This window comes from Onychomys torridus, chromosome 17, assembly GCF_903995425.1.
Source record: "Onychomys torridus chromosome 17, mOncTor1.1, whole genome shotgun sequence".
Taxonomy (NCBI): Eukaryota; Metazoa; Chordata; class Mammalia; order Rodentia; family Cricetidae; genus Onychomys; species Onychomys torridus.
In genome coordinates, this window is record NC_050459.1 from 62,839,197 (window position 1) to 62,866,011 (window position 26,815).

Below are 26,815 nucleotides of genomic sequence, written 5' to 3' on the forward strand. Positions count from 1 at the left end.
GGGCGGGGCCGGCCGCGGGACACTCCGCGATGGACGAGCCGAGCCTCCTGCGGCGCCGCGGGCTCCAGGTGAGTCCCCGCGCGGGCGGAAGCGCCGGCAGTGCCTTCGGGGCGGGGAAACTGTGGCTGGGAGCGAGGAAGGCCGGGGAGTCAGATGGCGCCCTCTGCCCACCTGCTGCCCAGAGCGTTTTGCGCACGATGGGGAGGGAGGGGTCTCCGTTAGACAGATGGGGAAACTGAGGCTGGGCCTCTGTCGTGGGGAGGAGGAGCTCCAGGGTCCCCACACCACATCCGCCCGAGGGCGCCGAGCTCCAGCGTGTGCAGCCTCTGAGGTGGACAGAGCCAGCCGCCGGCCAGGGTCGCTGCTAGCAGCCAGCCCCCTGCCTCCGGTCCCTTCTGCAGATGTGGAAACTGAGGCTCTTGCTAGGGAAGGCCCCCCGCACCCCCTGAGGCCGCCTGGCTGGGATCCCATCTCCCCAGGTCACAGATCTGCTTGACCACGGAGGACCTACAGGGTGTGAGGAGAGTGTGGTGGCTTCTCCGAGCCCAGTTTCCCGATTTACCGCGTTTGCCACCGGGAAGTAAGGGCGGATGCAAGTGCAGGGCACTCTCGGTTCTGGGAGACGAGGCCTCTGGCCTCTCTGGGCCTCAGTTTCCCCGTCTGTAACACCTGCAAAGCTCAGAGGTTTGCCTGGTTGGTCCTGAGGCTGGGACCGCACGCCGCCCATGGCCTGCATCTATCGAGCGCCTGCTGTGTGCGAAGCCTCAGCTGCCGTAGACCCCGGGCGGGCGCAGGCGGCGCTGGCCGCGCGGGGCGGCGCGGAAGGCCGGGCACGGGCCGGGGAGTTTGGGGAAGTAAAGATTAAGTAAAGCTGCTCAGAGAGGGGCAGTGGGGCGGGTCCCCCGAGGGAGCCTAGGAGCGGAGACCCGGGTGGGAAGGCGGGAGTGGGGGCGGGGCTGGCGCGCGGCGGGTGTCGCCGGCCTCAGTTAGATGCGAGCCCGCCCTCGGCCTCTTAAAATAGAGACGCCGCCTCCGGGTGAGCAAATGGGGGCGCGGCTGACGTCAACAAGCGGGACCTGTTCCACGTGGGGGGTAAATATTTTCAGATGACAAGTCCCACGTTACACACGGGGAAACTGAGGCCCGGAGCTGTACGGCGCTTCTCAGGGTCAGGCGGCCATGGGGGGCTTCAGGGAGGGAGGGTGCGCAGGGAGGACCAGAGGAGCGGCTGGGCAGGTGCAAAGGCCCGGAGGCCTCAGTGCGGGACACGGAGAGGTGTCCGGAGCTAGATGCTGCTTGTAAGGGGAACTAAAGTCTGCAGCCAGGCGTGGTGGCGCACACCTTTAATCCCAGCCCTCGGTAGGCTGAGGCAGAAGGGTCCCGGAGTTCAAGGACAGCCTGGGCTCCAGGAGACCCTGTCTTGAAAACCCCACTTCTCAGAGCTGGGTGCGAAGGATAGGGGTGAGCGGGCGGCGAGAAGGTTCCTAGGGTAAAGGCGCTTGCGACCAAGCCTGAGGACCTGAGTTCAGTCTCCAGAATGGACACGGTAGAAGGAGAGAGCTGACCTCCACAATTTGTCCTCTGATGTCCACACGTGCGCCAAGGCACGCCGGCACACACAGTAAAGAAACACACGTTAGGGTAAAAACGAGCCAACAAGCTAAACTTGGGTGCCAAGACGATGGGGAGCCATGGCAGGTGCTGGAACGGGGACAGGAGACACGGGACTTAGAGGACACCCGAGTACAGGCCAGAGTAGGATAATATCAACAATCCTACCGGAGAACCCCAAGTTACAGCCTGCGCTACAGAATCAGCTCTAGGCCAGCCTGAGCTGCGCCCTCTGTACACTGACATCTGTGAGCTAGAGAACAGGCAAGGGCGTGCACATCTGGAATCGGAAATTCGGGCCTTTCTGTCTTGAAGGTTCCAAGCCTGCCTTAGGAGCCTTACTGGACTCCCTTGACTGGCTAGAGTCTCAGCCAATCAAGAGGGCAGGCTGCCCGTGACAGCCAATCGGAGCGCTTGGAGGTCAAAGGCTCCATTCGTAGGTGCTGGCGGAAAGTCCTCTAGGAGCCAAGGCTGGCCCTGAACTAACCGTCTTGTTTCCGCCTCCCGAGCGCACCACCAGGCCTGGTTGATGGCGCTGGGGACGGAGCCCAGGCGGTGTGCTCTGGTCGCTGCTGCTCGCGGCGTAGGCCAGGCTGGCCCGCCGCAGCCCCTGGGGTAGCTCTCCCGTGCCCCAGGATAGCCCATACGGGGTCTACTTAGCCCCGTGCTCATAGTGGTGGGGCATGCCTGTCACCCCAGGAGCTGGGAAGCTGAGGCAGGAGGACAGTCTCCAGTTCCAAGGCCAAATCCCGGTCAGTCGGGCAACTTCTGAGGGTGGGACCCGGGGCCCCAGAGGCACCAAGCCCTGGCCCTGCTGCCCGGGCCCCCGGCCCTGCTGCCCGGGCTCCTGGCCCTGCTGCCCGGGCTCCACGATCAGCTCCTGCTCCCCGAGGAGCCACGAAATACAACAGTTAAAGGGCAGACCAAGTTGGGGCTGTGGCTCAGTGGGTAGAGTGCTTGACCAGCACGCATGAAGCCCTTTGGCCCCAGCCCCAGCACTGCTTAAACTAAGTGTAAATGCCATCCTAGCATTTAGGAGTCAGGAGAGTCAGGAGTTCGAGGCCAGCCTGGACTGCAAGAGAGGGATTCTGTCTCCACAACAAAAACAGCAGTCAGAGGGCCAAGGCGACACCTGCCTGCGGGCGACCCCAGCACTCTGGAGGCTGAGGCAGGAGGATAGCGAGTTCCAGGCCATCAGCCCGCGCTGCGGAGAGAGGCCCCAAGAAAAATAAGCAGCAGCCAGTGGCGGGGCGTCAGTGTGGGAGTCGCCGCGGGAGCAGCTGGCGAGCGGGCCGCGGAAGCAGATGGCGCGGGGACGCAGTGGGCCCACTTCCGGGGAGCTCTCCGGGGCCTGGCAGCACCCCGAAGTCCTTTTGTATCTCGGGGGGCGCGTTTGAACTTCTCATCGTCGCGAAGATGCGGACGCCGGGATCTGTGGGACCCGCCGTTTTCTAAGCGAGTTGACTGGGGCACAGAGAGGTTGGGCGGCTGACGGACGCCACACAGCAGCCCAGACCCGAAGAAAACGGCATGATTGGGGGTACAGGCCCGACCCCGAGTCCAGATTCTGTTTCTGGCTTGGTAGTGGGGGGAGCTGGTGTAGACACACACCTCCGTGAGTGGACGAGGCGGCCCAGGAGTCCAGCGCCTGGCAGGTTCCGCCCCCCTCCAATTGGCTGTGGGGACGGGTGACGTCACTGGTTGCCATGGCAAACACCCGCCTAGGGACGTGGGTAGCCCGGAGCCCACCACTGTAAAAATAGTCGTGTCCCCAAAGTGGCCGCTCCAGTGGGTTTGTCTGTCGGGCTGGGGGTGTCTGGAGAGTCCGTTTCCCAGCTCTCCCACTCTGGGCCTCAGTTTCTCAACCTGTACAGTTGATGCTCGGTACATGAGACGCAGCATGGGCAGTTGCACGGCAGCCGACAGTAACGTCCCCTGAGTGCAGCCTTCCTGATATCACGGCCGGGGAAACCGAGGCATGGGATCTCTAGAGCATTCGCAAGGCCTGCACGCAGGTCTGCGAGTTGGGAGATTCTAACAGAGCTTTCTCAAAATTTGAAAAATCTCCCTGACGCAGTTGGTGGCCCAAGTCTGTCCTAGCAGCAGCTGAGAAGCTGAGGCAGGAGAATCACAAGCCACCCTGGGCTACATACAGAGAGTCTGTCTCATAAACAAAGCCAGGGTCAGCTACATGGTCCAGCCAGTGAAACCACCTGTCACGAAGCTGGCAGCCTGTCTCCTTCCCCGGGATCCACAATGAAAAAGGAAAACCCGTTGTTGTCACACACACACACACACACACACACACACACACACACACCCCACAGATTTTCCATGTGTATGTGCTCCACAAGGACTCTGCGGTCCCAGTGGATCCCGAGGCCACCGTTCTCTTTTGCCTTGTTGTGTATAGTGCAGAAGCCAGAGTTGGTGCAGACCAATTTTTGTTTGTTTTTCCAGACAGGGTTTCTCTGTCACCCTGGCTGTCCTGGATCTCACTCTGTAGCCCAGGCTGGCCTCGAACTCACCGAGATCCGCCTGCCTCTGCTTCCCGAGTGCTGGGATTAAAGGCGTGTACCACACTGCTCAGCTCTTTTCGTTATTTTTATTACATGTATTCATTTATCACGTGCGTGCGCACACTCACAAACACTTTGAACAAGGACAACTTCCAGAAGTCGGTTCTCTCCTTCTGCTGTGTGTGTCTTGGGTGGTCAGGTTTGGCAGCAAGTACCCCTACCCACTGAGTCATCTTGCTGACCTCATTTGTATTTTTTAAAAAAGATTTATTTATTTATTATGTACACAGTGTTCTGTCTGCACATATCCCAGCAGGCCAGAAGAGGGCACCAGATCTCATTACAGATGGTTTGTGAGCCACCATGTGGTTGCTGGGAATTGAACTCAGGACCTTTGGAAGAGCAAGCAGCGCTCTTAACCTCTGAGCCATCTCTCCAGCCCCCCATTTGTATTTTAAATAGTCCCCTCGCCTGCCCCCACTGGCAGGATCAAGCACTGGGCTTCGGGCGGATTGGGAGCGGGCGAGAATACTCAGATGAGAATAAGGACTAAGCTGCTGGACGAGCGTGGCAGGCCACCTTTGGTGTGAGGACTCTACATGGGTCAGGAGAGGCTGATGTTGGGGTGTGGTGGGGGGAGACTTCCTGGGCTGACCCCACTTTCTTTCTCTCGTTTCAGAAAGAGCTGAGTCTTCCACGCCGGGGGCGCGGGTGAGTAATTTATTCAATGATTGACACAACTACAGCATTGCCTTTCTTTTGCCGTGTGTGTGTGTGTGTGTGTGTGTGTGTGTGTGTGTGTGCGCGCGCGCTCGCGCTCACAAAACTAAAACCAACCAAACAAAAACGGCCTTCCACCTGATTCTTTGAGGCAGGGTCTCTCATTCAAGGCTGGAGCTGAGCAGCGTGCTCTGGAGAGCCAGCTTCCCAGGCTGGGGTCCCGCGTGGGCCGCCAGCCCCCGTGGGTTCTAGGGGTCTGAACTCTGGTCCTCATGGTGCACAGCGATCACTTTAACCACTGAGCCTCTCCCCAGGGCTCCTTTTTTCTTTTAAAAGAATATTCCTAGCTTGGGATCCAGCCCAAGCATAGTTGGTGGGACCTACTTGTGACCCCAGCAGCACCCTGGAGGCTGAGAAAGGAAAACTGACAGTTCCAAGCCAGCCTGAGCTACATGAGACCCTGCCTTAAAAAATTAAACAAAAATAAAAAAGCCGCTATCTGCAGGGTTTAACTCCACTGTGGCAGATTCGAAAGCCATAGGCTCTTGAGCTTGCCCAGTGGGGAAGGAGATTGCTGTTGCTGTTGTCGGCGCCCAAACGCGGCCCCACAAGTTGTCCCCCGACCTCCAGCTGGGTACAGAGATGAGTTCCCTTTCACTAAATAAATACATGTACAAAAGAAAAAAGATTTGATCCTCAGCTCTAGGGAGGGAAAGTTATGAAATATTGCTTTCTAACCCAAGTACATTGGAATGGGCTTGCGTATCCCGGGTCAGGGACTCGCTTCCTTTCGGCGCCCGCCAACAGAATCCATGAGGCTGGCATCATCTGGGGAGATTGGGAGCTCAAAGAACATTTTGTTCTGTGCGTCCCGGGTTTACAGATGGATAAACAAAGCCCGGGGGTGGGGCTCGCCTCCTGTTCACTGAGAGCAAACAGCCCTGGAGACCCCACCTTTGCAGGCTGCGTGTGCCTCAGTTGGAGACTGAGGCGCTCCATGTTTTATCCTGTGCTGGGCCCTCCCTGTTGAGAAACTGGAGAAGCAGACGGTTCAGCCCCTCTGGTTCTTAATGGGGACACAAACGGTGAAATGTGTGTGTTCAGGGGAAATTAAACAGAAAGAGACAGAGAGGCGCTGGGGGTCACTTGGAGGAGGTGAGGCTTGATCTTGGAGAGGACGAGCTGCGGGGTGGGGCGGTCAATGTAGGGACAGTAGCGCTCCAGAGGGACCGGCGTGGGCAGAGGTAGTGGTACCTGGCAGTGGAGGAAGAGCTGGGTGAGGTAGAGAACGAGACATGGGTTCTGAAAGCGGGGTCTCTGTGACCCCAAGTCATGCGCACTGTGGCTGGGCTGGGGCGGGGCCGGACCTTGCCCTGAGTGCACTGTAAGGGACCGGGGGCGGGAGGAGCGCAGTGCACCGACCTCGAGGGTAAAGTGAGGCCAGAGTCCTCGGGAAGCCGCCAACCTGCCACCCGTGCTGTACGAGGCTCGGCCCTGGGCTCTCAGGGCCCAGGCTGCGGGGCAGCAGCGATCGGAGGCGACACGCCGCTGCGAGCCGGGTGGGAGGCCCCGGTCCGCAGGGCCCAGGTCGCCTTTCTTTCCGACGCGTGGCTGGGCGAGTTGAGTGTCCCAGGGCCCTGGCAAGGAGGGTCAGTCTGCAGCCTCGGCACAGCGTGCGGGTCCCGCTAGCCTGACTGCGCACGCGCTCGGTCGCTTGGTGCTCAGCCCCGCCCCACTGCGAGAGGCCCCGCCTCTGTCCCCACCCCCAGCACAGTGTCCTGCCTTCGGACAGTCCCAAGAGCCAGTGCAGAGGCCAAGCCTACGCTGAGGCCCTGCCTGGAGTCCTGCAAATTGCTTCCATGCGCCCCGCCCATCGAACACATTGTGAGGCCACGCCCCACCGGCCCCAAGCGGTCCTCAGCTATGCGGCACTAGGCTCCGCCCTCTTTAGAGTACGCTTTTCTCCTGGAAGCCCCGCCCTGCATCCCGTAGCTCCGCTCCGCATCCCATAGTTGCCTACACAGCAGATGTCCCGCCCCGCTCCCCTACCGCAGACCCCAGAAACCCGGCTCGGCTCCTAGAGCCCTTCCATAACCCCGCCCCCAAACATAGCCCCACCCACACACGTAGCCCCGCCCCACCAGCTCCTCCCGGCCCTTTAGTCCCGCCCCTCGGCCCACCTGCTGCCCCGCCCCACAACGGTGGCCCCGCCCCGCGGCCCCGCCCCCGCCAGCCTCTGGTGCGCGCGTCCCTCTGTCCGTAGTCCCAGCGCTTCTGCTCGCGCCCGGTGCCACCGGGCGTCGGTTCCCTCGGCGCCGCCATGAAGTCCCGCAGGGAGAAATTGCTGATCCCCGCGCTGACGCTCGAGTGAGTACCGAGGCCCGAGCCCCGCGGCGCGGCCCCCGGGAGCCCGCGGGGGTCACGCCGGGTCGCCGCGGGGTCACCGCCCGCCTGTGTCTTGCAGTCTGTCGCCGAGCAGCCAGAGCCCATGCCTGCTGAGCCCCGGCAGCCCGTGCAGCCCGTGCAGCCCGTCGCTGGGCCTGCAGCCCTGGAGGTGAGTGGCGCCGCCCCGCACGCGCGCCCGCCCTCCGCCCGGGCCTTTCACACCCCGGGCCGCCCCGGGCCTCAGTGTCACCCCCTTCTTTCTCCCGACCCCGCGGGAGCTCCCAGCTGCAGGCTGGGCGCTGGGCAGGTGTCCAGGCGACGCCAGAACTTGAGCCCAGCGACTTCCCGAGACAGGTGCTGGCTTCCCAGGGCCCTGCCAGGTTGTGACCTCGAGGACCCGCCGGAAACTCCTCCCTCTGGTCACATACAAGCTCAACCAGGCTGCACTAGTCCGAAAACAGCCAGCTTACCGAGGGCCGGCTCTGCCTTGGCCGTGTTTCCCAGCTGAGCAAACTGAGCCTCAGAGGAAGGCCTGTTCTGACTCCGCAAGTCCGGGGCCAGCTTGGTCACCACACCCTCCTGAGAGTCAGCACCACCTCGGTGACTACTGGGCTGGTTTCAGAGGCTTATCTCTCGCAAAGTCAAGAGTCTTGACTTACCTGGGAACCATTTACACCTTAGTATGAATGAGCTGCTCAGCACATTCTATAGATTTTGAATGGAGAAGACACATAACACCGTGGGGTCCACACTGAAGTCTAGACCATGATCACCTTCATTCACTCAGCAAACACTTTCTAGGCACCTACCAGCATTCCAGGTAAAAGTCCGTAGTGGAGAGCGAGAATAACGGAGACCCTCAGAGCGTTGTCAGTTGGCGGAGGAGGCGGCCAGGGAACACAGGGATGACTAATGAGTATGTTCAGTGCTGACCTCTTGGGGAAGTGACTGGAGATGTGAGCAGAGTCAGGTGAAGCCCCAGGCAACCAGGACTGAGTGTGCAGTGGTCTTGGGGCAGGGTGGGGTTTTCTTTAACCCGCCTTTTGAGGGGAATAAAGGCCTCGTGAGGACTGGAACGTCTGGAGCAGAGCTGGTGTGCCTGGAGCTGGTTGGGTTTGCCCAGTGATAGCCAAAAACTGCTGTCTCCACTCTTGTTGAGGAGTAGGTAGAAGAGGCCCAGGGGCACCCTGGGAGGCAGTGCGACGACAGATGCATCTCTGAGCCCTTGGCTCCAACCCACGGGAGGGCAGACCAGAGGGAGGGACCCTGGGTTGGGGATGCCTGTGACTGGACAGGTTGTACCTGAAGGAAAAGGAGGAGGCACTGTTGGGAACCAGGTAGTCACGGTGGCCACCAGAGGGCAGCAGAACCCCAGCGCCGGCTGCCACGCAGCCCTCCGCTTCTGTCCCCTGCACTGGAACAGGATGAATCTGGTTTGTTTAGCGACCATTTGCACCTCGGTGTGAAAGCGCCCCTCTGGTCCAGGTGCTGTAGGAAGAAGATGCTCCTGTGTCCCACAACCCCTGAGGCCCCAGATCTTGTGCAGCCCACCCGCCTCGCCATCTCCGCACTTGCCACTGCTCTGCTCAGAGTTCTGCTACCTTCTTTTCATGGTTGAAGGCCTCACCAAGTCCGCAGAACGGAAGCTTCCACGAGCGCTCCATCCTTCCATACACCTGCTCACTAAACTGAAACCACTCAGGGCTGATTTCCTTGGGCTTTTGTTGTTGTTGTTGTTTTGTTTTTTGTTTTGTTTTGTTTTTTTCGAGACAGGGTTTCTCTGTGTAGCTTTGGAGCCTGTCCTGGATCTCCCAGGCTCCCTCAGACTCATAGAGATCTGCCTGCCTCTGCCTCCCTAGTGCTGGGATTAAAGGTGTGCGCCACCGCCCAGCAGGGGCTATTTTTTTTTTTTTATTTTTCAGATGCTAGGCAAAGGCTCTGCATTTCAGCCACGCCCCCAGCCCCTCACTTAAGGATTCTAGGCGGGGCTCCACCCTGACCGCGCCCCCAGCCCCTCACTGGGGTTCTAGGCGGGGCTCCACCCTGACCACGCCCCCAGCCCCTCACTTAAGGATTCTAGGCGGGGCTCCACCCTGACCACGCCTCCAGCCCCTCACTGGGGATTCTAGGCGGGGCTCCACCCTGACCACGCCCCCAGCCCCTCACTTAAGGATTCTAGGCGGGGCTCCACCCTGACCACGCCCCCAGCCCCTCACTGGGGATTCTAGGCGGGGCTCCACCCTGACCACGCCCCCTGCCCTCACTGGGATTCTCTGGTCCTTTGTTTTTTGAGACAGAAGGTCTATTGTTTCGTTTGTTTTTTAGACTTTTAACTCTAGACAGGGTTTCTCTGTGTAGTTTTGGTGCCTGTCCTGGAACTTGCTCTGTAGACCAGGCTGGCTTGGAGCTCAGAGGTCTCCCTGCTGCTGCCTCCCGAGTGCTGAGATTAAAGATGTGTGCCACCACTGCCGGGTGCGAGAGCAGTTTTTTGGACAGCTTAGGTTGTAGGCAGCTGGCCGCAAACTTTCCGTGATCCTCGTGCCTCAGCCTCACTAGTGTTGGTGGAGGAGTGCACCTTGCTGAGAGTTCTCCTCTTCCTATGTGATTCTGAGTGTTCGTTTCCTTCGGAACTTTGAGAGCCTCAAAGGCTTGGCCTGAATCTTTCTGCTCGTACTCTATGCTCCGGCAGGTATGCAGCAAGTGCTTACATGATGCTCTGGTGTGACGAATGGGAAGCAGGTAGAGGGGCTCTGCTGTCCTTCAGGGTGGAAGGCCATCTCGAGTTGGTCCTCTAGGATACAGAGAGTGCCCCAGGGAGGCCAAGCACTGATGGAAAGTAGATTTACCTGTGGATCCAGGATATGGGGCTGGGGACAGTGGCTGCACCCTGTACCATGTGGAAAGAGGTGACCGATGGGTTGGTCAGAGTAAGCCACACCTAGGCTTTTACCATTTAAGCTGCAGCCTCAGGAGAGGCAGTGCCAAAGATCCAGAGCTGGCCACAGGTGGTATTAGACCCTGCCCCAAGAATGTTTCCTACAGGACTGGGGCTTCGCTGGAAAAGTAGTAGGGAGCTGTGGAACAAGTGTGAGCAGGATGTGTACTCAGCCACTCACTCTAGGCAGTCACTCTGGGTTACCATAGCCACGTTCTCCAGAGCTGGAAACTGAGGCCAGGGGGCTGGAAGATGGGGCTGCCAGGGCAGTGGGGGCGTGAAGTGGGCAGGGCTTTGGGACTAAGGTCAGGGGTGAGGAGATAGCTGTGTATGGGGTGTGTGGGGAGGTGAGCTCCCAGGCACAAGGGTGGGTGGATAGCTCTTCCTGGAGGGGAGGCCTATGAGGGCCATCCCCATTTGGGTTCCCAGAGTCAGGAGGCTCTGAGCCTGACACCCAGAGTCACAGCAGACGTTGTGACCCTCTTTGTCACATCTGGCCCCTGCAGGCCCCGTCCTTGGGACTCAAAACATGTGCTCAACCCACCCACTTCTCTCCAAGGCCTACCATGATGTGGTCCTCAGCTTCTGTTCCTGGAAGCCACCCAGCTTCTCACTGGAGTCTCCATCCTCCATCCCAACTTCTAAAGGTCTTTGCTTTCCAGGACAGACATGGGGATCTCAAGCACCATCCGCAGCACCCTATTGCTCTTTCAATAAAACTGAATCCTTAATGCAGCCTGTGTGGAGAGCTGTGAGCAGCACCCCAGTCTGTGATATACCCATGTCCTCATTCTCTCAGGGCCGAAGCCATCATGTGCCTGTCTGCCTGTCTGTCTGCCTTCTTTTCTATTTCTTGAGAAATATAGTCCAGGCAGGCCTTGAGTCTTCCCTCTTATGTCCTGTGATGACAGGTGTATGCCACCAATCCTGAGTGCGATAAGGTGCTGGGGATGGAACCCAGGGCTTCCTCCATGCTAGGCAAGCACTCTCCCAGCTGGGCCTCATCTCCTTTTTCTTTGAAAATTACTTTTCTTTGAAATTACTCTTTGAATTTCTTCATTGTTTCCTGTTTATTCTCTCTCCTATCTGAGACCAAGGACCACAGACCCCTCCCTCAGGTCACCCCTAGGTGTCCCAGAGGCAGGTAAACTGTAGGTGTTCAATAAATGGTTATCGAGTGGATGGATGAATGGATATGGGTTTGTGCTCCAGCCAGCAAGGGTGGAGGACACCAGATGTGGCAGTGTCTGGGTGTAACTTGAGAAGAGGGATGGATTGGGGACACCCTGGGCTTCTGTGCCCCCGGCTCCCTTGGTTATCTTCTTGTCCCAGATATGGGGCCTTGGCTTCAAATCCCAGCAAGGCAGGGATACGAAATGTCTAATGGTCAGAATGACCCCCACTGGCTACCTCGGACCTTTGGTAACTAAGTGTTTGCGGCTTGTCGCCTTTGGTGGCTTTTGTGGCGGCGCACGCAGGGCCTGTTTATTGCCACCACGCCGCCACGTTACAGATGGGAAGGAAAGGGGCAGGGCTGATACCCCAGGGACAGCGACAGACGCGCAGCAGCAGTGCCGCCAACTCCCCAACCCGCCGCCCATGCCCTAGCGACGCCCCGCCCTCACTGCACAGAGCCCTAGCGACGGCCAGATAACCCCGCCTATTTCGCTCGGAACCCTAGCAACGCCCTGGCCATGCTGCTGAGGTCCATAGCAACGTCCCACCCTCATCCTAGAGCCCCTCTCCCGGTGCCTATAGCCCTAGCAACAGCCTGCCTGTGTTGCTGGGGTCCATGGCAACGCCCCGCCCTCGCTATGCAGAGCCCTAGCAACGGCCAGGTAACCACGCCCCCTCGGCTCAGCCGCCTAGCAAAGTCCTGCCCGTGCTGCTGGGGTCCATAGCGACGTCCACGTTCGCTCTAGAGTCCTAGCAACGCCCGCGCCATCCGTCAGGGCCCTCGCGACGCTGGGCGCCAGGCCGGTTCTGACTGCGCTCTATCTCAGCGCTTCCGGCAGAGCCATAGTAACGAAGGCTCCCTAGCGGCAGGCCCTGGCAACGCCCCGCCCCGCCGCCCTCCTCCACAGCGACGCCACGCCCCTCTTGCTCCGCCCCTCGACTGGGCGGGGCTCCCGCAGCGCTTCCTCCTTGCGGCCCGGCGCGCTCCTGGCAGCCCGCGGCCGCCGGGCCGCTCCACGGGGCTCAGGCTGAAACCGGCCGATCGGGCCGGGGCCCCGGCGCGCGGGGGGAGGCAGCATGTCGGACCCCAGCTACTGGACGGCAGTGGCGGCTCCCGGACACCGCAGCCGCTTGGCCAAGGGTGCGCTGCTACAGCGTTCCAAAAGGTAGGGGCGGCTTGGAATGCAGGGTCGAGCTGGGGACGCCTGGGATTCGAACCTGGGACTCGGCTGCGCAAAGCGAGGAATTTGGGAAGAATGAAGCGGTCTGTGCTGGGCGCTCAGCGGAAACGTTGGCGCAGACGCAAATACTCATGGCCCAGGCTGACGACGAGTGGGTGGCAGGTCTGCAGCCAAGGCATGTCTGGCTTCTCCTCGGCTCAGGTCCTTCTCTGCAAGGTACAAGGCCGAGTGAGAGATGGTGCCTCAACTAGACCCAGGTTCAAATTGCAGCGTAGTATTAACATGCTGTGTGACCCCAGGCAGTTCCCCAACCTCTCTGTGCTTGGGCTTCTCTGTTTGGGTTTGTCTAGATAGGCAAAGTCTGAGTTGCAAGGTCCATGAGTGCTGAATCCAAAGCTTCGTTTGTGCCCGAAGACACTATGGTGCCCTGCATGGCCTACAGGCCGATTAGAGCTTGCATACAAGGAGCTGTGTAAGCAGTCAGCATTTACTGTGCGCTCAGGTGGGATGGTTCCAGGTTCTCTGAGGTGTCCAATATGGTTGTTTTCAAGGCCTTGCCTGTAAGCGTGAGGGAGAGGAATCAGCCAATTTCATTGGCCACCGTCGCAGGACGTGGGGGCAGCCGGGGGCAGGGAGAGGGTGTGGCTGCCTGTGTGTGTCGTGTGCAGAGGGGGGGGGGCGCAGGAAGTCCTGCAGGGACCTTTGGGTTCCGCTTCTGCACCCACACCTCAGCCTAGGGGGCAATTCCTCCACTCTTGATATCTGCAGCCCCGACTTGCCTGTCTGGGGAGCAGGCACAGTCCCTGAATCAGGGCTGGTTACTACTGCTGTGTCCCACACCTGTGGCTTAGCGACTCTGGGGGTGTGGCCTCCCGCAGCCCGGCTCTGAGAGCGTATGTCCCCTAAGTCCATTTTCACAGGGCGTGTTGGTTTTGTGGACCCTCTGGGAAACCAAGGCTCCCGCATCAGCACCCGAGCTGGGCCTAGCTCCCGGCCACCCTCTTGCCTATGCCCTTTGTGGCTCTGATGCCTCCCTTCTTGGCCTGCAAGCTGAGCTCCTCATCACCCAAACCCTCCCTCTCTGACACTCTTCTGCAGAGCTGCGTTGGCGGAGGGCTGTGTGGGCCGCTCTCCTTGTCGCCTGTCAGAACCACTGTTGCTGGGTGACTGTCGGGGCTGGGAGGAGGGCAGGAACCTAATGGTAATGGCTTCAGCTCTGCCAAGGTGGAGGCGAGACTCAGGGCCCAGTGGGCAGAAGGGGCCAGAGGCCTGGGCTGGGGCTCAGGGCAAGTGGCCAAAAGGGACATGGGACCAGAGGAGGAAGGGGTGGGAAGTTAGAGCACGGACAGTCTTACCTGAGAGTCACCATGCTGACTTTGGGTATTTTCATTGGGTCAGATTAGCTTTTTGTTGTCTGTATGTATGTAGCCCAGGCTGGCCTCCAATGCACAGAGAATTTGTTATTAAAGGAGTGTGCCACCACACCAGGAACTATTAGCTCTTTGGGATCTTGGGAAGGTGGGGACAGTAGCTTCAGGGACAGGAGAACCTGATCCCCACAGCCATGGGATCAGGGCCATCACCTGTCTCCCCAGCCTGACTTTCAGTGTGCCTGGCAGGGGTCATGGTGTAAGGTCAAGGGCCAGAGGCTGGAAAGGAAGAAGGCTGGAAAGTCTGTCAGTGTGTCCTGGTCATGTACCAGTGTCCCCAGGAGGCTGGATGGGCTTCCTCCAACTGTTTTCTCAGTGGATCAAGGCTGGGAAGGTTGAAACAGGTCATCTCAGGAGACCAGGCAGTGAGAACCACCCTCTAGAATCCCAAGGCCAGCCTGTGCTATATGATATTCATGAGACTCTGGCTCAAAAATAGGAAGAGATGTTTGAGCTGGGTGTGGTGGCACACGCCTTTAATCCCAGCACTCGGGAGGCAGAGCCAGGTGGATCTCTGAGTTCAAGGCCAGCCTGGTCTACAGAGTGAGATCCAGGACAGGCTCCAAAGCTACACAGAGAAACCCTGTCTCAAAAAACTGAAAAGAAAGAAAGAAAGAAAAACAAAAACCGAAAGCGATGTTTGGTTAAACTGAGGGGAGGCAGTGGCCGGTCTGACCAGCTTGCAGCCCGAGTGCTGGGTGCACTGCCCCGTGGTCCCCTGGCCCCTCGGGCTCGCCATCTAACCCTGTCCTTCCCTCCACAGCTGCCGCAGTGGCAACCGAAAGAGCTTAGTTGTGGGGACGCCCTCGCCCACCATCTCCAGGCCGCTGTCACCACTATCTGTCCCAACCGGTGAGTGGGGAGATCCAGGCGGGTGGCTGGGTCCTGGCTCCACCCTGACTCACCCCCCTCAGCAGGTAACAGCCCCTTGGACAGTCCTCGGAACTTCTCCGCTGCTGCAGCCCTCAACTTCCCCTTTGCCCGGAGGTGAGTGTCCTGGCCTCCTTACAGGGGTAGTGCCCTCACAGGGCCAGGCCTGCGCCCTCACTGACCTTCCCCTCCCTTGTCCCCTTCCTGCCTGGCTCTGGTGGTCTCTCCTTGTGGCTTCTGCCCTGGCAAACACGTCACCCTCCACAGCCACCTCTCTCATGGTGACAGGTAATTCGGAGTCCTGTGAAGGAAAGGGGGGCTGCCCCTGTACTCAGAAATCACTGACTCACTCACTAATGGCCTCACTCCCTCACTAACCAAGAACTGACATGGTGTGCCCAGGGCCTTCAATTTCCTTGGGTTGTTGGGCTGTGATCCCCCTGAAACAGCTGACAGGTCAAAGCTTGTGTGGCACACGCATCAGGGAGGGCTTCCTGGAGGCAGTGTCTGAAGAACACGTGCACTGGACCTGGCTGCCTGCGGGTCCTTGATCCAGAAAACGGGAATCTGCCGGCACAGCCTGCTGCAGTCTGCCAGTGCCGGCCAGGCTGCCTTTCCATCTGTCTGTCCCTGTCCCTCCCCAGGGCTGACGGCAGAAGATGGTCGCTCGCCTCTCTCCCGTCCTCCGGCTATGGGACCAACACTCCCAGCTCCACCGTGTCGGTACTGACAGCTGCCCCGGGCAGGTGGATGGGGTGGACTGGGGTGGCGTCTGGGGCTCCGGGGAGGGCTCTCAGCGGGGTGCGGAGCCCTGCGGTGACCCCGGCCTTCTCCCTGCCCATCTCCCTGCCCAGTCGAGCTCCTCTTCCCGGGAACGTCTACACCAGCTTCCCTTCCAGCCCACTGCGGACGAGCTGCGCTTCCTGTCCAAGCACTTCCGCAGCTCAGAGAGCGTGGTGGACGAGGACGGAGGCCGCTCCCCGCGGCTGCGCCCACGCTCACGCAGCCTCAGGTAGGCCCGGGCTGGGACCTCGCCGCCCGTCCGGGCCCTTCGGTGTCCCTCACCCGCCTGTCACGTTTTCAGCCCTGGACGCACATCGGGAACCTTCGACAACGAGATTGTGATGATGAACCACGTGTACCGGGAGCGCTTCCCCAAGGTGCGCTGCACCACTCCCTGCCAGCGGGTCCCCTGCCAGCCCCACATCCCACACTGCTTCCCCCGCCGGCCGCCCCACCCGGCCCGCCTCTCACCCCCGCCCTCCCGCAGGCCACGGCGCAGATGGAGGGCCGGCTGCAGGACTTCCTGGCAGCATTCGCCCCTGGCGACCGCCTGGCCCTGGCTGACGGTGTCCTGGGCTTCATCCACCACCAGATAGTGGAGCTGGCACGGGACTGCCTGGCCAAGTCGGGCGAGGCCCTGGTCACCTCCCGCTATTTCCTGGAGATGCAGGACAAGCTGGAGCGGCTGCTGCAGGACGTGCGTGGGGGCGGGGCCCGGCGGGGTCACGCCCACAAGGGCGGGGCGTGTTGGGTGACGCCTTCGCGGGCGGGGTTTGCAGCGCTCCCTCTCGGCGTGGGGGCGGGGCTGGGGGCGGGCCTCACCGGCGCACCCGCCCGCAGGCGCACGAGCGGTCGGACAGCGCGGAGGTGGGCTTCATCGTGCAGCTGGTCCGCAAGCTGCTCATCATCATCTCCAGGCCCGCGCGGCTGCTCGAGTGCCTGGTGAGCCGCCCCCGGGGGTGCTGGGGCTCGGGGACCCGGCGGCGGTGCAGGGGCTCACGGCCTCTCCTGCGCAGGAGTTCGACCCCGAGGAGTTCTACCGTCTGCTGGAGGCTGCGGAGGGCCAGGCCCGTGAGGACCGGGGTGTGAAGACTGACCTGCCGCGCTACATCATCCGCCAGCTGGGCCTGGCCAAGGACCCGCTGGAAGGTGAGGGGCGCCCAGAGCAGACAGGATCTGGATTCGAACCCAGGGCTCCCTGTGCCTCCGGGTCTCGCTCAGCCTCATTCTGCTTCCCCAAGACACTGACCCTGCCACCAAGGGGTGACGCTCACTGACCACTAGAGCCTGCTGTCTGCCAGTCCCTGGGGCAGGGAAGGAAGTTCGGGGCCTACTCTAGTTGAGGGACGCCTGGAGCGCTCAGGTCCCGAGTCGTGGCTTTGCTAGAAGACTCTAACTCTTGCTATTGGACTGTATAGTGAAATCCCATTTAAAACGAAAAAGGGAAAAAGAAATATTACCTGTTTGACAGAGATCCCGCCTCTGAACGACCTACATGAAGACCAGTCCCCAGCTCCTGGACACCCTGAGGTGAGCTAAAAGCTGGGGTAGGCATGTTTTACCCTTTCCTGAGTGGCTGGAAGAGGGGTAAGTACTGAAGCAGATGCTGAAACAGGTGTGATTTGGGGGGTGTAGCTGCACTGTGACTGCCCCTTCATAGAGGTCTCCCACGCATGGGCTCAGCTGGAAAGGGCACTGAAAATGTGGGTCTTGAAGGATGTATAGGAGTTTACCAGGAAGCAGGCTTTGTTAAAAACAACAACAGCTTAACTTGGGAGCGGCTTTGCAGTGGGGGACCCTGAGCTCCCCTCCTGTGTGTAGAGCCAAGGCCTGGGCGGTCCGTCCCGAAGGAAGCCGTGTGAGAGCGACTTTGAGACCATCAAGCTCATCAGCAATGGAGCCTATGGGTGAGTCCCGGGTCCCCCGGTGCGGCCTGGGCTCGGTACGGGTATCGGCACCGGTACCGCTCAGCTTTCCACTCCTGTGCACAGGGCCGTCTACCTGGTGCGCCACCGGGACACGCGGCAGCGCTTCGCCATCAAGAAGATCAACAAACAAAACCTGATCCTGCGCAACCAGATCCAGCAGGTGTTCGTGGAGCGCGACATCCTCACCTTCGCCGAGAACCCCTTCGTGGTCGGCATGTTCTGCTCCTTCGAGACCCGCCGCCACCTCTGCATGGTCATGGAGTATGTGGAAGGTGCGGCCCAGGCTGCCACGTCCCCCACACACGTCCCCACCCCCGGGCACAACTGTGGAGGTTCAGAGTGAGGCGTGTGGTCCCTGGAGAGCGCAGGATGGTGGCCAGGCAGGGAGGGGAGCTTCAGCAGGTAAGGAGGCCGCTGGGCAAGGGAAAGCTTGCAAGTAGTTGGCACCTACTGTGTGCCGAGGGCCTCACTAGAGCTCAGCCTTGCTGGGCGGAGCCTGGGGAGCCTGCCCCATCCTGACCTCAGCAGCCTGGGCGGAGCCCAAGCCTGACCCAGGTCCCCGGTGCAGGAGGCGACTGCGCGACACTGCTGAAGAACATGGGCCCGCTGCCTGTGGACATGGCGCGCATGTACTTCGCAGAGACGGTGCTGGCGCTGGAATATCTGCACAACTACGGTATCGTGCACCGCGACCTCAAGCCTGACAAGTGAGCGGCCAGAGCGGGGCGGGGCTGCTGGGGCGGGGCTCTGAGCGGCCTGGGGCGGGGCTCTGAGCGGCCTGGGGCGGGGCTCTGAGCGGCTAGAGCAGGGCGGGGCTGCTGGGGCGGGGCTCTGAGCGGCCTGGGGCGGGGCTCTGAGCGGCCTGGGGCGGGGCTCTGAGCGCTCTGGGGCGGAGCTCTGAGCGGCCTGGGGCGGGGCTGCTGGGGCGGGGCTCTGAGCGATCTGGGGCGGAGCTCTGAGCGGCCTGGGGCGGGGCTGCTGGGGCGGGGCTCTGAGCGGCCTGGGGCGGGGCTCTGAGCGGCCAGAGCAGGGCGGGGCTGCTGGGGCGGGGCTCTGAGCGCTCTGGGGCGGGGCTGCTGGGGCGGGGCTCTGAGCGCTCTGGGGCGGGGCTCTGAGCGGCCAGAGCAGGGCGGGGCTGCTGGGGCGGGGCTCTGAGCGGCCTGGGGCGGGGCTCTGAGCGGCCAGAGCAGGGCGGGGCTGCTGGGGCGGGGCTCTGAGCGGCCTGGGGCGGGGCTCTGAGCCCTCTGGGGCGGAGCTCTGAGCGCTCTGGGGCGGGGCTCTGAGCGCTCTGGGGCGGGGCTGCTGGGGCGGGGCTCTGAGCGATCTGGGGCGGGGCTGCTGGGGCGGGGCTCTGAGCGATCTGGGGCGGAGCTCTGTGCGGCCTGGGGCGGGGCTCTGAGCGGACCGGGGCGGGGCGTAGCTCTGAGCTGGGTTGGGGCGGGGCCGAGGGGCTCTGGTGGGGCCTCAAGGGCTGCCTGAATATCCCAGTGTAACTACTTCAGCATCACAGAGACCCTGCAGACAGAAAGGCAGGGCAGATGCACACATTGAGCACTACTCTGTGCGGAGGTAAGGGTCGTTCATTTGTTTAGTACCATCTGTATGTGAAGCAGGAATTGCTGGTGTCTCAGCTGTTTACCATGTGGAGGTGTGAGCAGGAGAGCTCAGAACCTTGTGCTGTTTGCACTCGGCTCAGCTGATATATTTGGCACCTGCTGTTTATCTCGGTGCTTGGTGTTCTGTACAGCTGAAATTGCACATACACAGTAGTCACACATACGTGCTTCTTCACGTAGCCCAGACATACAGGAGGAGCCACATGAATGAAAAGCAATGTATACAGGAAGTGAACTTCGGGGGGGGGGTATTTTTAAGCAGTAGATGTATTTACAAGGTGCATAAAAATATAAGGTCATAGTAGGACATGGCACACGTCTGTTATCCTAGTACTCAGAAGACCGAGGCGGGGGTTCAGGAGTCTAAGGCTAGCCTGAACTACCTGGTGAGTTTGAGGCCACCCTGGGCCACATGGGGGGAAAAATTTTTTTAAAAAAGGCCGTGCATGCCGACATGGGCTACCTACCTAGTGAGAACTGGTCTCAAAACAAAACAAGAACAATTCATCCAGTGGGGGCTTCAGCCAGTCTTGGCACCATGCTGGGCTCTGGCCTCCCCATCCCGCCTGAGTGTCCTGGCCCTGCCCACAGCCTGCTCATCACCTCCCTTGGCCACATCAAACTGACGGACTTCGGCCTGTCCAAGATTGGCCTCATGAGCATGGCCACCAACCTGTACGAGGGTCACATCGAGAAGGATGCCCGAGAGTTTGTGGACAAGCAGGTGCGACCCATCCCAGGGGCAAGGCTGAAAAGCCTCCCTCCCAGTTTCCCCCAGGCCGACCTCATTCCCTGTTCAACAGGTGTGTGGGACGCCCGAGTACATTGCACCCGAGGTGATCTTCCGCCAGGGCTACGGGAAGCCGGTGGACTGGTGGGCCATGGGTGTCATCCTGTATGAGTTCCTGGTGGGCTGTGTGCCGTTTTTCGGGGACACGCCTGAGGAGCTGTTTGGACAGGTGGTCAGTGGTATGTCTTATGCAAAGGCTGTGATAACTCGAGGAGGGCGGGCCGCAGTGCTAAAAGGAGGGACTTTGTTGGAAGGTGCTAGAAAGGGCATCTTGTTCCTCCTCCTCCCACAGATGAGATCATGTGGCCAGAGGGAGATGAAGCACTTCCCGCTGATGCCCAGGATCTCATCACTAGGCTTCTGCGCCAGAGCCCAATGGACAGGCTGGGAACTGGTAAGTCAGTGGGCGGCTTCACTCATGGCCCTGTTAACCAGGCTGTGTGGAGGAGGGAGTTTGGAGTAGGGTTCTGAAGAGTATGTAGGAGTTAACTGTCTAAGACTCTGAAGACAGTAGCTGGGTCTGGTGCTCACCATTTTCTTGACCACATTCCTGGGTCTGTTCTGGCCCCATCCAGTAGAGAGGGAGGCAGCCAGTGGGGGTCACACAGGGCTCAGCCTGCATGTCTACAGGGGGCACTCACGAGGTAAAGCAGCACCCCTTCTTCCTGGCCTTGGACTGGGCGGGGCTTCTGAGACACAAGGCGGAGTTTGTCCCCCAGCTCGAAGCTGAAGATGACACCAGTTACTTTGATAGTAAGTGGGGCCTCGGGATGCGACCAGCCCCACCCCACCCCAGTGGGCCACACCCACCCCAGTGGGCCCTCATACCCCAGTGGGCCCCCACACCCACCCCAGTGGGCCCCCACACCCACCCCAGTGGGCCCCCACACCCACCCCAGTGGGCCCCACACCCACCCCAGTGGGCCCCCACACCCACCCCAGTGGGCCCCCACACCCCACCCCAGTGGGGCCCCACCCCAGGACTCACTGCTTGTGGGGGGGGGGGTCCTCCTGTTTCTCTCCTCTTATGTAAAACGGGAATGTAGCTCAGCATTGAGACACCTCATTTTAGATACACAAAGCCTTAGCTGTGGCCACACAGCTTTTGGGGACAGAGAGGGATCTGCTCTGAGGCTGGAAATGCCTGGCAGGTTCCAGCTCAGGTTCCTGTGCTGGCTGGGCCATCCTCCTCCTGTCCCCGCCTCACAGCACAGGCCTGGGCCCCTCAGGGTGGCCCCAGCTGCCCCAGCTGCTCCAGCTGCTCCCTCATTCCTACAGCTCGCTCTGAACGTTACCGCCACTTGGGCTCTGAGGACGACGAGACCAATGACGAGGAATCTTCTACGGAGATTCCCCAGTTTTCCTCCTGTTCCCACCGCTTCAGCAAGGTGGGCTGGCCGGCAGCCTAGGCTCCGGAGTCCGTTGACGTGTGTTTGGCTTGTGTTCTGAGACAGGGTCTTGTTCCGCGGTCTGCCCTCCTGCTGCGGCCTGCCCGGTGCTGGGATGACGGCGTGTGTCACAGTTCCCCCGTACTGACACTAAAAACCTCACAGGTTTACAGCAGTTCCGAGTTCCTAGCCGTTCAGCCCACCCCCACCTTTGCTGAGAGGAGCTTCAGTGAGGACCGAGAGGAAGTGTGGGAGCGAGGCACGGAAGGGGACGGTGGCCGCCGGCTGAGCACCGACCTCCGGTAGGTGGGCTGAGGAGTTAGGGAGAGTCAGATTACAAAATCTGAGGCCGGGCGGTGGTGGTGTACGCCTTTAATCCCAGCACTCGGGAGGCAGAGGCAGGAGGATCTCTGTGAGTTCGAGGCCAGCCTGGTCTACAGAGCGAGTTCCAGGAAAGGCGCAAAGCTACACAGAGAAACCCTGTCTCGAAAAACCAAAAAATAAAACAAAACAAAACAAAACCAAAAAAAACCAAAATCCAATGCTGAAGGAGCTTCCCATTGGCCAAGTAGAAAAGAATGAAATGTCAGAGGTCTCTGACAGAATGTCTCCCACAGCCCCTTCTATCCAGAATGGACTTTGCTAGCCAAGTCCATTCACCCTTCAAGTTCAGACTCAATAGAAACAGTGTTGGCTAGAGAGTCGGGATTGGAAGCTGGGATGTTCGGGTTCAGTGGTTCTCCAGTGTGGCTGAGTGGCAGGGCTCTTCCCGTCCTCAGGCTGCGGTCCTGGACAGGTGCCTCCTCCTCTCTACCTGACCGGGGTCCCAGCCCGTCCCTCCTAAGCACCATCAGCTTGGACACGATGCCCAAATTTGCCTTCTCTTCTGAAGATGAGGGAGCAGGTCCAGGGCCTGCTGACCCCAAGAAGCCTGTCTTCATCCTGGGGGAGCCTGACCCCGCACCCCCAACCACCCCAGTGACGCCCAAGCCTTGCAACCTTTCTGGTAGGTGGGCCTAAGGGAAAGTTTTCCAGAGTTGGCTATCTGAGATGGGTTTTGAAACAGGAATCATAGACTTTTAGTAAGATAGGTCCTGCACTCCCAGGACCTGCAGCCTAGCCTCATACAGTTGGGGGGTGAGATGGAGAGGTGCCAAGCTCACCCCACTGTGCCCTCAGCTGACACAGCTGTCCTCAGCCACGCTCGCCTTCGAAGTAACAGTACGGGCGCCCGGCACTCGACTCCGCGGCCCCTGGATGCTGGCAGAGGTCGCCGCCTGGGAGGCCCAAGAGACCCTGGGGGGCCTGAGAAGCCCCGGGCCTCCCCTGGCGGCGGCGGCGGGGGCCGAGTGCCCAAGTCGGCCTCCGTATCCGCCCTGTCGCTCATCATCACAGCAGGTAATGGTCTGTCCAACACCGGGGGGTGGGGGGGGGTGGGGGGGTGGGGGGGGTGGGGGGGGGGGAGATGCTTCCGGAACTGGTCTTGTGCACTGAGCTCCTAGGTGGAGGAGGACAGAGACCACTTGCAGTGTGCCTGCTGCCCTCCCCCACAGACGATGGCAGCGGGGGTCCCCTCATGAGCCCCCTGTCCCCGCGGTCGCTGCCCTCCAACCCCTCCTCCCGAGACTCCTCGCCCAGCCGGGACCCATCACCTGTGTGTGGCAGCCTGCGGCCCCCCATCGTCATCCACAGCTCAGGCAAGAAGTACGGCTTCAGCCTGCGCGCCATTCGCGTCTACATGGGCGACAGCGACGTGTACACGGTGCACCACGTGGTCTGGGTGAGTCCGCATCCCGCCGACTTGGCTTGATCCCTGACAAACCCCTCCGGAACCCCACGGTTGGCCCGAGCCGTGGGAACCAGCATGCTCTCCATCCCCGAGTGGACCCCGCTGCTCCACACTAGGGGAAACTGAGGCTGTGGCTTAGCAGCACTGGGCTCAGGTTCCACACGGGCCTGCGGGTGCGGCCCGGGCCTCTGACCAGCTGTACCGTGCCCGCAGAGCGTGGAGGAGGGGAGCCCTGCGCAGGAGGCGGGACTGCGCGCCGGGGACCTCATCACGCACATCAACGGGGAGTCGGTCCTGGGCCTGGTACACATGGACGTGGTGGAGCTGCTGCTAAAGGTGTGACCCGCGGCCCCCGGCCGGCCGGCCGCAGCGTGTGCCCACTGTGCACCTGGGCAGCAGCCCCGACCCACGGTGCGGGTCTCAGGGAGGCCCTGAGTGACTGGTGTCCCCTCCCGCAGAGCGGCAACAAGGTCTCCTTGCGCACCACGGCCCTGGAGAACACCTCCATCAAGGTGGGGCCCGCGCGGAAGAACGTGGCCAAGGGCCGCATGGCCCGCAGAAGCAAGCGCAGCCGCCGGCGCGAGACCCAGGATCGGTGAGCAAGGCGGGCGGCGGGGCGGGCGGCGGGGCCCGGCTCCCCCAGCCGGCTCAGCCTCCCTCACGGTCACCGTGCATGTCCCCAGGCGGAAGTCTCTGTTTAAGAGGGTCTCCAAGCCGTCTTCTGTGCTCCACACCAGCCGCAGCTTCTCCTCAGGCCTCCACCAGCCCCTGTCCTCCAGCGAGAGCCTCCCTGGGTCACCCACGCACAGCCTGTCCCCCAGCCCCACCACGCCCTGCCGCAGCCCTGCGCCCGACGCCCCCACAGGTGGGTGTGCTCACAGCCAGGGTGGCAGTTCGCACAGCAGATGGTAACGGTGGCCTGGTAGCTGGTGCCCTCCATCTCGGCACGTAGGGAGACAGGCAGGCAAATGAAGAGTTCCAGGCCAGCCTGGTCTACAGAGCAGATCTCAGCCTAGCCTCGGCTTCATGAGTCTGCATCGGAATATGAACATGTGTGCCTATATGTGATAGGAATCAGTAGGGAGCCCACGTGTGTGCTTGAGCCGAGGGATGGCAAATGACCTCATGTTGATGGTCCACCGTGTCTAAGGGTCAGACCCAGCTTTGAGGAAGGGACAGGGTTAGGGTTAAGAGGAGGCAGAGAAGGCTTCTGGAAGGAGGGGGTAAATGCTATCTGGTTTTGATGGATGAGGAGGAGTTCACTACATCTAGGCCAAGGGCACGTCCCTGTGGGGATGCAGGGTAGGTGGTAATAGTGGAGGGCATGGGCTGTCAGCAGTTTGGTCAGTCCAGGCCCCACCACCAGGGGGAGACACTAACCAGTTCCTGTTGTCCACAGACACCTCGTCCCCACCCAGTGTATCCCCAAGCTCCAGCAGTCCCGCCTCCCCTGCTACTGGCCACACCCGTCCCAGCTCACTGCACGGCCTGGCGGCCAAGCTCGGGCCGCCTCGGCACAAGAGCGGCCGCCGCAAGTCCACCAGCAGTATCCCACCATCCCCGCTGGCCTGCCCGCCAGTGCCCACGCCCCCGCCACGCTCGCCATCGCCCCTACCGGGGCACATCCCTATACCTGCGCGGTCCCCTAGGCTACGCAGGGGCCAGTCGGCCGACAAGCTGGGCCTGGGCACCAGTGAGCGGCTGGACGGCGAAGGAGGCCGGCGTGGCCGGGGAACAGAGGCCGAGCTGGTTGTCATGAGGAGGCTGCACCTGTCTGAGCGCCGGGACTCCTTCAAAAAGCAGGAGGCGGTGCAGGAGGTGAGCTTCGATGAGGAGCCTGGACCGTCTCGGGCAGTGCCCAAGATCGCTGTGCAGGGTGCAGAGGCCACTCCTGGAACCCCCGGGCCAGCCACAAAGGACTGACCGCCATCCCTGACCACATCTCCTCACGGAGCTGTCATTCCCACAAGGCCACACCTGGATGGGCTTCAGCGTCAGTCTGGGACACTTGGCTAGAGGGTGCTCCCCCACCCGGGAAGAACTGGGGCAGGGGTGCCTGTGACTTGTAAATAGCAAGCACTCACGACTAATTTATTACTTTTTATAAGCAATAGCCAGACTGGCGCCCTGGTGGAGGCAGCTGTCTGTCTGTCCAGGCCTTGGGCCCTGCCGTGCAGCCTGCAGACCCTGTTCTCTGGGCCAAGGCAGAGCACTCTGGGCAACTTGTGTTTTCTAGTTTGTTCCGTCCTTTCCATGTATGTGTGTGGATTGTGTGTGTCCCCTTCCCAGTTCCAACCCAAGACCCACCAGGGCACACAAACTCTGTTTGGACAGAGTTTGGAAGCTGGGTGTGTTAGCGCATGCTTGTGATCCCAGAACTAGAGGCTGGAAGAGGGGACAACCAGTTCAACGGTGGGATGCACACCGTGTGAACAGCCTTCTCAGGCTGACCCTACATTTTGCCTCTGATCCTGCGTGCTTCAGCTTAGAGGAGGTGTGGGAACCAGGGGTTCTCCAGATTGAGGTGGAACAGCCCATGACCCAGTACAGGAAGTAGCTAACAACCCCGAGGGCGCTATTACAGTGGGAGAGCAGTCCCCTGCAGGGCTGGAACTGACACCCCACACCCCAAAACCATGTCCATGTGGGCAGAGTCCCACCAGGGCCAGCCAGGACCATGTGATCTCCCTGACTTCAGCTTTGCTGTGTGGTTCTGGGGGAATGTCTTGCTTGTCCACTCTGTGCCTGGGCTGCTGTGTTTACCAGACTAACCCCAGTGACTTGAGAGCCTCCCAAGCACTGAGCACTCCCGGACAACCCCCCCCCCCCCACCCCGCTTTGTGTGATCCAAGCAAATGAGGCTCCAGAGGCTGGTCCCACAACGGCCCAGTGAGATTCCAGCCTCAAGACAGGTCATGAGGGAGCCCAGGTTATCCCCCATGATGCTGTGTGATCCAGCATTCATCTAGCAGGGTTGCCGGTGATGCAGCACTGCCCACTCCGTCAGGGGTGAGGGGGATTTCCAGGCACTGAAACCCGCTCTGCACCCTCCCTGACTCCCAGCCAGCATTGCCTGCTGGAGGGAGACCAAGGCTGTGCATGACTAGCCCTCCGCCCATCCTGGAGCTGGCATTGAATAAAAGCTCATGACATCAAGTCCTGGTGTGTGCATTTGTGAGTGGCTGGGGAGCTGGTAGGGGATAGGGAACAACTGTTGGCTCAGTGTCTGAGGTGGGTTTTGCAGGCTGTATTGGAGCTTGCCTAAGCACTTCAATCAGGCTGCATTCCAGCTACCTAAAAGGCTGGATTCCATACTAGGCAGAGCAATGGGGCAAAAATCCCACCTCTAACCTGGCATGACAGCATGCACCCATAATCCTGACATGGTGGACGAAGCAGGAGGATCATGAGCCCAAATGCAGCCTGGGCTCGTAACAACACTGCCTCTCAAAGAGAGCTGGAGAGATGGCCGAGTGGTTAAAGACGCGGCTGCTCTTCCAGAGGACCTGGTTGGATTCCCATCACCCACAAGGTAGCTCACAGCTAGCCATCTGTAACTCCAGTTCCTGGGGGTCTGATGCCCTCCTGACTTCCACTGGCACCAGGTACTCACATTGTGCAGACATACATGCAACACACCCAGGCACAAAACAAAACTAGAAACAAAAAAAAAAAAACAAAGCCAGGCGGCGCT

At 60.6% G+C, this 26,815-nt stretch overlaps 1 protein-coding gene across 11 annotated transcripts; it reads left to right on the plus strand.

Annotated features, from left to right (window-relative positions):
* The first annotated feature begins 11 nt into the window (after window positions 1–11).
* Window positions 12–26,277, plus strand: Mast3 (microtubule associated serine/threonine kinase 3). 11 transcript variants are annotated; one of them, XM_036209312.1, is made up of 28 exons: window positions 12–68; window positions 4,810–4,841; window positions 14,721–14,809; window positions 14,872–14,944; window positions 15,095–15,115; window positions 15,472–15,550; window positions 15,682–15,839; window positions 15,912–15,987; window positions 16,098–16,307; window positions 16,451–16,552; window positions 16,627–16,759; window positions 17,082–17,140; window positions 17,432–17,517; window positions 17,602–17,810; window positions 18,107–18,245; window positions 19,746–19,878; window positions 19,958–20,123; window positions 20,237–20,338; window positions 20,575–20,697; window positions 21,223–21,332; window positions 21,498–21,634; window positions 22,112–22,338; window positions 22,512–22,730; window positions 22,886–23,112; window positions 23,335–23,457; window positions 23,580–23,716; window positions 23,805–23,986; window positions 24,521–26,277. In XM_036209312.1, exons 1-28 carry the CDS (start codon window positions 30–32, stop codon window positions 25,042–25,044), a joined length of 3,915 nt encoding a protein of 1,304 aa, XP_036065205.1. In that variant the 5' UTR covers window positions 12–29; the 3' UTR covers window positions 25,045–26,277. The 11 variants fall into 11 exon arrangements, with proteins under 11 accessions (XP_036065205.1, XP_036065208.1, XP_036065199.1 ...); XM_036209306.1 differs by lacking the exons at window positions 12–68; window positions 4,810–4,841 and adding exons at window positions 7,107–7,217; window positions 7,315–7,404; XM_036209307.1 differs by lacking the exons at window positions 12–68; window positions 4,810–4,841 and adding exons at window positions 7,107–7,217; window positions 7,315–7,404 and having other exon boundaries at window positions 14,875–14,944.
* The last annotated feature ends 538 nt before the right edge of the window (window positions 26,278–26,815 follow it).